At 41.4% G+C, this 12,346-nt stretch overlaps 1 protein-coding gene across 1 annotated transcript in view; it reads right to left on the bottom strand.

Moving 5' to 3' along the window:
* PPP3R1 (protein phosphatase 3 regulatory subunit B, alpha) overlaps positions 1-12,031 on the bottom strand; it is a 61,655-nt gene extending 49,624 nt beyond the window's left edge. The window contains exon 1 of the mRNA XM_081069638.1: positions 11,386-12,031. Coding sequence (XP_080925764.1) covers positions 11,386-11,388 — 3 coding nt within the window. The 5' untranslated portion in view covers positions 11,389-12,031. The remainder of the gene's footprint in view (positions 1-11,385) is intronic.
* Positions 12,032-12,346: the final 315 nt, after the last annotated feature.

Genomic DNA, 12,346 nt, shown 5'->3' with positions numbered 1-12,346 from the left:
GATTATAGCGTAAGGATGGCCAGAAATAAGGATCAGAACATGAGTGCCATGCAAAGGGGTTTAAATTTAATTCTAGAAAATGTAACATGACTTTTAAATTATGAAGTGACACTAGACTTCCTTTTCAGAAGAAAAATTCTGGTGGCAATGAGGACAGAATGAAGGAGGAAGAAACTGGAGGCTAAAAGAATAAAGCATTAAGCTATAGAAATAGTACACATGAGAAATAAATGCACTGCAAAAATGCCAGTGGTATTGGGGATGAAGAAAAACTGACTCAAAAGGCATTTGGGGGATCTAAATGAGAGGATGTGTTTCCTACAACATGCTACTATGTTCCTGAAAAAACTTCATGTTCTTAGAACTTAAAAACGTTAAAAATAACAAGGCTTAAGAGCTGGAAACAGACACTGAAAACCTATGTAACTCTGTAACCAGAGTACTAACAAAACCAACAAAAATCCTAATAACCATATTAACATAAAGATGTGTTCAAAAACTAGTAAGGATGGGACTTTTTCAAGATACAATGAAAGTAACAGAAAAAAGTATAAAGAACATTTCAAGCTAAGTTATAGAAACAAAATATGCAAAAAAATTAAAAAAAAAAGAAACAAAATATGCACAAATATCTGGGGAAATTGTGCAATAAATTGTTCCAACACAGATACATGGCCAAATTGAGTCAAGAGGAAGGAAGACTGTGGGCTATATGAATAGTGTACAGTACTGCATTCTTTAGCTCACTGCTTTCAGCTATGTTATTGTATTTTGGATTCAACTGGCACTAATCTGGCACAAAGCAATAATGTGCATATGCTGGGAACGTTATAAGTACAGTGGGTGCCAAAAAACTGTATATACATTTTAAGAAAGGAAAAATTGTATTAAAATTGTAATACTCAATATATTCCGATAACAAAAGATGAATACAAGTCACATTCAACTTCTGCAATTACAAGAGGTGCTCAAAGTGGTTACCATCAGCGTTCAGACATTTCTGATTATGGCGAACTACTGCTTGAGCATCGCTGACCAAAGTGTCCGCTTGTGTACATTTTTTTGGCATCCCTAGTATACTTCCCTCTTTATCAATAGTATGTGAGCCAGACTGGAATGCCTCAAAAGTCCATTAAGTAAGGGACTGAGCCTCCCACCCTCAATCAGGCAGGCCACGTTCCTACATTACACTCTTTTAGTACAGACTGCAACTGATGACTGTTTAAAACTTAGGTAGTCTTAAGGGGACAAAGAAAGGTATACTAGGTTTCCAGATAGGCGTGAATGGGTTAACAGGGTTTCCAATAAGAAATATTAGAGAATAATGAAGCATGAATAAGATGACAATAATGAAAGTGGTTTAGTTAGGTTCAGTTTGGTGTCTTACAGATATCCTTATTTAAATAAATATCCAATAAGCAGTTAGATCCATGGATTAGAGAATGACATGGGCTGAAAATATGAATCATCACTACGTAGGAAATGATGAAACTTTGAGAATAAACAAAGAATTCATGTATTCACTCATTCAACAAATATTTATTGATTCTTGTAACATGCAGGGGCCTACAGTGGCAGCAGAGTTACATGAGAGTAAAGAACAAGACAGCCAAGATGCCCTCTCTCAGAGAGCTCACATTAAATCATGGGAAGACAGAAAGCAATCAAACACCTGCGGAACTAATTAATCATGTGCTACGAAGAAAGCATGAAAGATACACAGGAACATGGCCTAACCTGGTGTAGGGGTGGGAGACTCAGTCAATTACTTGAAGGACTTTTGAGGCTTTTCAACATAGCCCATGCAAAAGGCTCTGATGGTAGAATAATCAAAAGAATAAACAGCATACAATACGGAATAAAATGTAACAAGACCAAGTGCCTAAGTATAGGGAAAAAACGTGGAAGAAGCTGAAGTAGCTGAAGTAAACAACAGATAGAACCTATGGTGTCTACATTAAGGGTTTTTAGTGTTATAATATATGGAATTTTATATGGGAAAGTGATGCAATCATATTCAAAAGGACCCTGGACCAAACCCAGATGAGAGGCTAGCAACAAAGATTAAAAATGGTCAGAAAGGCAGAATGGCAACTAGCAGAAAATGTCACAGAAGACAAAAGAGGAGAGAATTTCAAAGAGTTCCCAACAAGGTCCAACATTACAAAGAAGTCAAGGGAGAAGAATAAAGAACTAAATAAATTTAATGAGTATCTGCTAGATTTCCAGATGCACTCTCTATTATCACCACAACCTGTGGTATTGTCATTCCCACTTTACAATGTACTAAATAAAGTAAGGTCTAGAGTTTACGGGATTTGTTCCCAGTCACACAGCTAATAAATGGCAGAACCAGAATCTAAACTCAAATCTTTCCAATTCCAAATCTCATGCTGGTTAATTAGAAGACTACTGCCCACATATCACACAACAGTATTAACTATAGTTACCATAATAAGGTTAAGTGTCAGTAACAGGCAGGTGCATAGTCATTTCTAGTCCAGTGCAAGCCAACAGAAATTTCTGCAGTGATGGCAACGTTGCTTGTGGCATCACACTCAGGAGGATATGAAAGAAAATCATCCCTGAAACTAGACAGATTAAGAAAGAATAAATATGGGGTGGCCGGTTAGCTAAGCTGGTTAGAGCTCAGTGCTCTTAGCAACAAGGCTGCGGGTTCTATTCCCATGTGGGTCACTGTGAGCTGTGCCCTCCACAACTAAACAATTACTTGACTTGGAGCTGGTGGGTCCTGGAAAAACACACTTAAAAAAAAAGAAAAAAGAAAAAAAAGAAAGAACAAATAAAGTGCTCATAGAGAACTCTTATAATGACAATGGTAAAGGTTTGATATTTTTTTATAGGTTATGTTTCACTCTCTTGTACCTAGGTTTTAAAATGCATACCAAATTCTAACATACAAATAAAAACTGAATAGTCTGTGTTGCTTACAAAAGATAAGAGAGACCTGGCTAGAACATGGGTGAATTTAATAACGCTACCAGAAAAACAAGTCCAAGTGACATTTCATTTACAGAAATGTGTTTTGGGATAACAATAGGGCTAGTAACATGGCCTTCTTTAAGATACTCTTAAGAAAGCGCTGTCACTAACAAAACAAAGCTCTGGGGAAGGAACCTATAAAAACCTATGACTTGTTGAATTGTTAGTGTTAATTTTAAAGGATTCTCTTAGAAACCTTCAAATGTTTTAAATAGTTTTATAGTACAAAACTATGAAAACCAAAGACAAACCCAGAAACATATATTAATCACATTTCATTTCAAAATTTTGTTCATGTGCCAGATCTATACATTAGCTACAATGGCACTGTCAAACTCATGACCACAAAGAAGGTATGGGAGTCCAAGGAGAAAATTCAGAAAGAGAGACAGTGGATGTGGGCTGTGAAAGAAAAGGTTTATTTGGAAAGGCAAGTGAGGAAAAAATTTTAATCTGGCAAGCTTCAAATAAAATAGATGCTTTATCCACTATACTTGAGAGGTCGTTTTCTCTTTTTAATTTAAGAAACTGCTATCCATGTAGTTAATGCTTAATAAGGTGATAAGTGGAAAAAAGAAATACAAAAAAATGTTCTAGTAAAATATTATTTTCCCTATGAATTTCGTAAGAATACTGTCATAGCTCAGAACCTTGTTAAAGTACCAGCTTCAATTATGAAACTGCTACCTAATTAGAAAAATTATGCTGAATTGTTTTTGACTCAAATGTTAACATTTGAAATACAGTTAAAAACCTTGGATAAAACTGATGGTAACGAGTAAAATAGAGCATGTTATCATTAAAATCTCTTTAAGTCTGACCTTTGTAATCTTTTTAATAAGAACTAAATTATAAAAAGGTTAATAAATCCATACACTGGCAGAGGTTTAAACGAAAAAAAAAAAGGTGGGGCAGGAATCTCCCTCTTGGAAGAATATACAAGAAACTCAGCAGTGATCAACACAAGTGAAAGGGGTAACCAGGAAATTTACTTTCCATTGTATGCCTTTCAGTATGGTTGGCATTTTTAAGCAAATGTATTAATAGTGACTTTAAAACTTTTAAAAAAGTTTAAGAATATCAATCTACAACTAGATGTTTCCCTTACATAAAACCTGAACTCAGAAAATGGTTCCTTTTAGACCTATGTAACTTGATCAGAAGTTACTAAAGCAAAGACTGACAAAGCAGTGAGCTCTTTTCTTGTTTAAACTCATTTCCCAGATTCATTTCCTCTAGGTCAGTGACCCACTGTTGCCCGCTCCAGGGTCCACCTACTATTTAGTATTTACTTAATAGCCTTTTAACGCCTATCAAATCCCCCAAAATGGCTATTATAATTCTTTTTCAAACTCCTCACCCTCAATCTCAACTTTAGCAAACAATCTTGCCTCAAACTATCTCAAATCACTAAGATGATTTATAACACCTGATATGAACACCATTATTAAGACACATCTGTTGTCATGGCCTACTCTCCACACCCTGATTCCTCCCCCCTTTCCTTTTATCCCTCTTCTTTATACCACTTCTAGGGCTCAGCCCATTATCCTCTTTCTTACAGCTCCCTCTCCTGGCTTCTCTTCTGAGAAGGATACATCTCCTGTCCTAAAAAGAACTTACCCCAACTGTAAACCACTTTTCTTTGTCCTTTTTTTCCATAAATATCTCAAAAGGGAAATGACCCTCGCTGCCTCCACTCTCACCAGCACTTACTCCGTTATTGCCCTCTCCTAGGCAATCTACACATTCATTCACACATTCCTTCTTCAAACACTACTTAGTATCTACTACCAAGCATTTGGAATACAACACCAAAAAAGACAAAGACAAGGCCTCTGCATTCTCAAAGTTTACATTCCCTTGAAGTCTTGTTTTCATTACCCAAGACTTAATCGAGTTACTGTCTTTAAAGATTATGACCTCTAGGCCTTCATTTTATCTCCTTCTCTCTCACATTAATGGATGAAAAAACTCTCTCTCTAGGGAGTCATATTCCCTCCTACCTCTTTGGGGACCCTCAAACTATCAACAATTCTACCTTTTCTCTTTGAATCTTCAAGTGCATCCTCCTTCCCAGCTTGTTCCCTTAACCACCAAATACATTCTTCCTCAAACCTAAATTCTCTAGCTTTCATCAAAGTTTCAAAGAACAGTCTATACTCAATGTTTGACTCCCCACTTATTCCTCACCTCACTGTATCTTGGCTTTCCTTGCTATCAGTACAAAATGGTGTTTTTTGTACTGTCAGAGTCACCAAAACTCTCTTGATCCCTCCAAAGGGCACTTAAGTTCTCCTCTTCTCTCCTGATCTCTGCAACATCTAGACACTGTTCAGACTCCTTCAAATCTGACATCACTCTGCTAATTTTCCCTCTATCCCTCTAGCTATTTATTCTCAGAAGGCCTTCATGGGTTCCTCATCCTCTACACCTCCCTCTATAAAACACAGTATTCCTTATAGGATTTGCCCTCTTCTCATTTTATATTTTCTCTACAGGATTTCATCCAGTCTCATGGCTTCAATTACTACCTAATACTAATACACAGTGTTCAAATCTTTAATCCAAGCCCAGATTTTTTTTGTCTGAGCTCCAGATACAGATAGTCAATTACGTTTTGGCCATATCCACCTACATGACTCATGACTACTTTAAATTCAAAACAGAAATCATCACCCTCCAATATTTCATTTTTCTGTATCTTCTAAGCAGACAATGTATATTTCTAACAAGTACCAGGTGATGCTGCTGCTGGTTCAGGATCAACACTGAGAATCACTGCTCAAACATGTTGTCTCTTCCCACATCCAGGCTATCAAGTTCCTTCTGCCATCTCCTATGCCATGATATCTATGCGGCAGGCACTATTAATATTTCACAGCACCCTATCCTATTGAACTTAGAATCCTGCAACATAGCATTCCAAACATTAATTACCAAATGATAAGAAAAGTAAAGACAAACAACAGTCATCACAGTAAACTGGAAGTTTCTTGAGGACCGGACAGGTTTCCCATGTATCCCTAGAACTGAATCTTACCCACGTAGGTGGCTCAATAAATATTTGCTGAACGGATGGCACTATCAATTTATCCAGTCACCCAAGCCAGAAGCCATGGCAGGATTCATCCCTTTTCTTCCCCATAATCCAAAAGTCACCAAGTCCCTGAAGATTTCATACCTCCTCTCCACATGTACCCTTACTACATTCTTCGAAATCCTTATTTCTCATATGAATTACTGTAATATTCTTAATTGGTCCTCATGTCTAGATTCATCTATCCTTTTTAACTATGCACATGGCCATCAAATTGATCTCTCTAAAAAAGTACAGTAGTCCCCCTTTATCCGCATGTCATTTTCCATGGTTTCAGTTTCATGCAGTAAACTGCAGTTCAAAAATATTAAAGGCAAAAATTCCAGAAAAACAATTCATAAGTTTTAAATTGGGCACTGTTGCTGTTCCAAGTAGCGTGATGAAATCTCACACTGCCTGGCTCAGTCCCACTCCGTCCTGCCTGAGACATGAATCATCTCTTTGTCCAGAGTATCCACAGTGTACATACTACCCTCCCATTAGTCACTCAGTAGGTGTCTTGGTTATCAGATCAAGAGAAAGACCACATTCGCGTAACTTTTACTACAGTATATTATGATTGTTCTATTTTATTATTGTGGTTAATCTCTTAGTGTGCCTAATGTATAAATTAAACTTTATCATAGATATGTATGTATAGGAAAAAACACAGTACACATACATACGTAGGGTTCAGTGCTATCCGAGGTTTCAGGGATCCACTGGGGGTCTTAGAAGGTATCCCCCTCGGATACAGGGAAGACTATTGTAAATAAGACAATGTTGGTTTCCTGCTTTAAAAACAAGGTTCCAACTGGCTTTAAACTCCTTCATAGGGCATGCAAACCCCTCTAGGATCTTAACTCAATCTACCTGACCACACTTTCTCTCCCTTCCACCCTAAACCCGTACTCTCCAGCCATGCTGACCTGGCTTGTATAGCTCATGCCTCGGTGGCTTTAAAAATAAAGCTCTCATCTAGAGTGCCTTTCCCTTTGGCTAAATACTCATCCTTTTAAGACTCAGCTCAGACACCATTCCCTCCAGGGAAGCTTTCTTGGAGTGACATCTCCCTGCCCAACTCCACTCCAGTTTGGATTAAGCCTCTCCCCTGACATGTGCTCTTACAGCACCCATGTTAGTTTGTTAATAACACATACCACACTGCATAATAGTTTACCCCACTTGATTAAGTTCCTTGGAAATTACAATTCTGTCTGTCTTGTTTGTACAGTCAATGCTAGATATATTGAAATGCTCAACTAAAATTTAAATAAATACATTCCTTGCTACTCTCCAAACATTGGCTCTCAATATATAGCATATCAGAATTACCTGGAAGACCTATAAAATCTAGACTGCTTGGCCTCTTTCCCAGTTTTGGATTCTGTTGGTCTAGGGTGGGATCTAACAAGTTCCCAGATGATGCTGCTAGTCTAGGAAGACCATTTTGAGTATCAGTGTTCCAACTACATGTTGTCTCTTCCTATCACCAGATCTAAAGAGTCTTTTCCTAGCTGCCTCCAACTCTGCCTACTGAGAGCGTAGTAATCTTTTTAGACCCAGCTCAATTATCACCTCTTTCATAAAATTATCCCTAACCCCAGATGAAACTGATCTTGCTCTTTCCTCAATTTCTATTGGGCTTTGTGCATAATATTCACATGATAACTCATATTAACTTTTTTCACACCTATTTGCATTTGTCTTATGTTCTCTACTTCAATGAAGGTAGGAAACCTGCCTCAAATCATTTTAATATCCTCCACAACTGAGCACAGTAACCAGCGAACAACAGATAAAATCACAAGTATTTGTTGACATGAATGAATCCCTGTTGCTTGCCCAGATTCCGGGCCCAGTCTGTGTGACTGGCTTAATCCTCCTGGCACAAGCTGACTGCCTTACAGCCTTGCACTGTTGTTTGCCTTACTACCTATGACAGCTGTCTGATCCACCTACACTGGTCTGTCACTCTTGTTGATGATCTACCCTTAATCAATCTCTTTACCTTATACTCTGATCCTTTTAAATTTTCTCATTCACTATGGGACATAATGAGTGGGAAATTTTTTTCCTCGTGACTGATACGAATTTTAATTCTGCTGGCCATTAAGACAGGTTGCTCTTTATTTTAATTTTTAAGTAGCCTTTCTTTGTCACAGAATCTGAACTAGAATACGAACTAGAGTTGGGTACAACTCCAAGTGCAGTTAATGTAAACAGCAATAAATGTGTTTTAAGTTCTATTTCCAGATTGTGGAGATAATTTTAATAAAAAGTTTAAAAACACAAAGACGTGAGGTCATTTATAAAATGTAAGGTTGCCCTAAGTAACGAAATTGAAAAGAATAGCTAACTACTTATGCACTACATTCACATAAGCATGCAGAGCAAAATCCGTATTACCTATTCCAATAAAAACATACAAAAAGACTGGTCATATTTCTAAATTATACTAAGCACATAGTAAAAACTATTTCTGATATATGAAAAGTTAACCAGGTTTCTAAAAATCCCCTTACAAAATTTACTCCTTCAAAAATTACTGAGACTGTTTTCAATCATACCAACCTAAACATTCTACTATTGATTATTTTATTCTTTTTCCATTCTTCTTAATGTCAGTAACAGTGATGTACTCTATCTAAAACTATACATGCCAATCTAGATAAATAATTGTGAAGACATCTACTTATTTCAATAATATCTACTTTATTTTATCAAAGACAACTGATCATTAGTGATCTGGGGCAAATTCCTAGGAGTTCAGTACTCAGTGTTTTATATTCATATACAGTCACCATCCCACCTGGATGCTCAGCAGTTTCAAACTCAAATAGAAGTGAAGAGAGGGAAAGATTTAACGCTCAGTAAAAAAAAAAGTAAACTACTTTTAAGACAGCAACTAAAATTAATACCTGTCGGAAAACATTCTTGAGGGCTTCAATCCAATCTTATAAGCCTTTTTACTTTCCCCTTATTCAACTTAATCAGTGAAATTCATAAATTAATTCATAAATTAAATTCTGTTGACAAAAATGTAAGTATGTTCATGATACCCAGTAAATTATTTTCCAAAGGGAGTGAAAATTTCCAGAACTGCATGCTCAATTAACTAGACAAATGAACCAGACAGATCACGCAAAAACCCAATTTATTTAAGTTAATCAATATCCCATATGGCAGACTTGAGCTACAGATACGAACTTGGTCTTGATACTTTCAAACCACTGCTATATTCAGCAGACGAAAATAATCCTAAAGTTGGGAAGCAACTGTCACAACATATTTTGTAGGTCCTGAGATAGTATTGAGAAGAGCCAAGCAAATCAGAAAATAAATGTGAAAAGGAAACCAGAAAGGAGAGAGAAATAATGACTTGGAAGAAAACAATATAGTATGGTCAATCTTAAAATATTTTTTAAAGATAAGGAAACACTGAGTACTGGGAAGATAAATTTAAGAACTAAAAGAGGATTTCCCAATTCAGTCTGTAACTCAAAAATAAAGCGGGGGAAGGGTGCTGGGGGAACACACTACAGGAATGAAAACCTATTTGGAAACTAGATCATTCTGCTATGTATTATACAAACAACAAAAGACTAGATCATCGTTCCTCAAAATTTTACTGTTTATAAACAGGTAAACATTCACTGCAATGGACAAAGAAAGACCTTTAAGATTTTAACCTTCAAATACGATACCTATATGAAGGAGTTGTATTAAAACACTAAAATGCAATTCCTAAGTCCAAAAGACTATGCCAACAAAGACTGTACTGTGAGTGACTGATCTAAGCTGTTTTCTGTAATCGTCTGAAAAACCCTAAATTTTGTGACTTTGGGGTCCAAAGTTGTCTCTGACCTGCCTCCCAAGTTGGAAGGGAAAAACTTCCTCTACATCTCAAAATCATTAATCATTTATTAGGTCTGCTCCTAATTTGGATTTTAAGTACACTAACAAGTGCATTTAATCATCTGCCCTGCATTTTAAATAAAAGCTGATTTATTTGAGTATAAATGTAAATAATTCCATTTTCTTCCCTCACAATCACACCAAATTGAGTGTAAGTTGCAATCAACAGAATTTCTCTCTTCACTCGTCCACAACTCTGTTTCGAAATAACTAAATTCTACATCCCGAGTGAAATACAATTAAAAGGTGCAAGCAATTACCCAACATCTGACAGTCTACAAACCTTTTGACACTTGTTTAAAGATTTATCAAACCACATGTTCGAATCTCTGATACATACGGAAAAGCACTGCTAACCTTTTCTGCCCTGTACACAACTCTAGGTTACAACAGGAAACTACACCGGCCCCCGCGGAGCGAGAACCGGTACCAGGCTAAAAGGGCGTCGTTGATTTCTTGGCTACGGTGACAGAGGCGGGAGACACACCCCTAGCGTCGGCTTTAAACACTACAGCAGTGAATTCTACCTAGGGATTCCTGCGAGGGTCAGGAAAGACAAATTTAAATCGCCATGATTCAAAAACAACCAGAAGAAAGGGACTTACGAAGGTAACAAAGAGAACGAAAACCACTTGCCAGTCAGAAAGCATTAAAAAAAAAAAAACAGGCATCGCCTTCTACCAAAGACCGAATCAGGCTATGTTTTCATGAATATACCCCTTGGACATTTCCGGTTCGCCAGTGCCGAGAGAAAGGCAGCAGCGAGGGAACCCCCATAAGGGTGCAAACTGCAGCGAAATAAACACCAACGGGAGCGCAGGGAAGTAAGCGGCAGGATTCCTGCCAAGACTCGGTGCCGGAAAATGGGGTGTGAGTGGGAGAAAGAGCAAGCAGCTCCAGAGAGAAAGTGGGGCTTACATAAAGAACCCTTTATCACACGTTATTTCCGTAGGATTTCGGAATATCCCCGAACTTGAGAGAGACGGGGGTTGAAAGGGGGCTCCACGCGGAGGGTGCGAACGAAGTAATGCGGGGGGCGGGGAAGGGGACAGCGGCGGGCGGCGGCGGGGGCGGGGGGTCGAGGCAGGAGCGGGATCCCGGCGGCCGGGGGAGGGGGCGGAGGAACGCCCGCAGAGGCCCGGGGGCGGGCGCGGGGGCCCCGCCGTGCTGTCAAGCGGGCCGCCCGCCGCCCCCGCTCGCCGCCAACGCACCCCGGCCGCCGAAGGCTCTCTCGGACCCGCCGCGGCCCCAGCCCCGCCGGGTCTCTCGAATTTTCCACCGGGGGAAGCCGACCGGGGGCGTCGGGGCTCGCCCCCGCCCCCGCCCCCGCCCCTGGAAGCGGCAGGCGAGGGAGGGCTGGTGCATTGGGGAAGCAAAGGTCTCACCATTTTGCTCGGCTGTCGACGGCTCGCTCGGGCGGAGAAGAGTGTCGGCGCTCAGACGGGCTCCCGCAGGAAGCGACGGCGGCGGCCCAGCTGCGCTCCGCGGAGGCTGCTGCGGCCCTCGGGACGCCCGCGGGGGAGGGGATGCGGGCTGGGGGAGGGGAAGCGGCGCCGCGGGGCCCGCACCGGCCGGATGACTGGGCACGCGGGATCGGGCGGGGGGGGAAAGAAATTAAGGTCGAAATTCAGAGACCGAGAAAGCGGGAGGAGAGACGGTGAGAAGGGGAAGAGGCAGAAAGGAAGGGGAGAAGGGAGAGAGGAGGGCCCGGCGGGTCAGGGGCTGCAGCCTCGCGCTCGCGCTCTCTCCGGAGCCGTGACGGACTCACTGCAGTGGCTCGCGCTGACCCGCAACCTCAAGGCACGAAAAAGGGGGAGGGCAGGAGAGGGAGGGGAAAGCGGAGCGCAGCGGGGCGGAGGGTGGGGGCGCGCGGAGCCGGCGGCGGAGGCGGGGCTTCCGCGAGCGCCGCACATCCGGGAACCCGCGCGCGGCCCGGCGGCGGCGGCCGCGGCGCTCTGGCGAGCTCTGGTTGGGGAGCGCAGAGCGCGCCGACCACGTTCGCCCCTCCGCCGGCCGCTCCTTGCGTGCGGTGCAGGGGGGAGGGGGGGCGGGGGCGCGGACGTCGGTGACGTCGCGTGGTGGAGCCCTTCCTGTCATGTGGCTGGAGGCGGGCGGGAGGAGAGGCAGGGCCAGGAGGGGAAGGAGGAAATGCGAGGCTGCCCAGGGAGGGAGGCAATGCAAGGGGTTCGCGAGCCCGGGGCGGAGGGGGACTTGGGCCCAGGAGTGAGAGTCTCGGGGTGTGGGGGCGGGTAGGAGGGTTGGTGGAGCCGAGGAGCCGCCTTACGGTGTCTGAACCACCCAGACACCGCACCAAAAAGAGAGAAAAATCAAAGCCCTGGGGCTAGA

The sequence above is a fragment of the Rhinolophus hipposideros genome (genome assembly GCF_964194185.1).
Source record: "Rhinolophus hipposideros genome assembly, chromosome: 12".
NCBI classification, from domain to species: domain Eukaryota; kingdom Metazoa; phylum Chordata; class Mammalia; order Chiroptera; family Rhinolophidae; genus Rhinolophus; species Rhinolophus hipposideros.
Note: the sequence above shows the minus strand (reverse complement) of the source record. Positions and strands in the feature narration are given on the sequence as shown.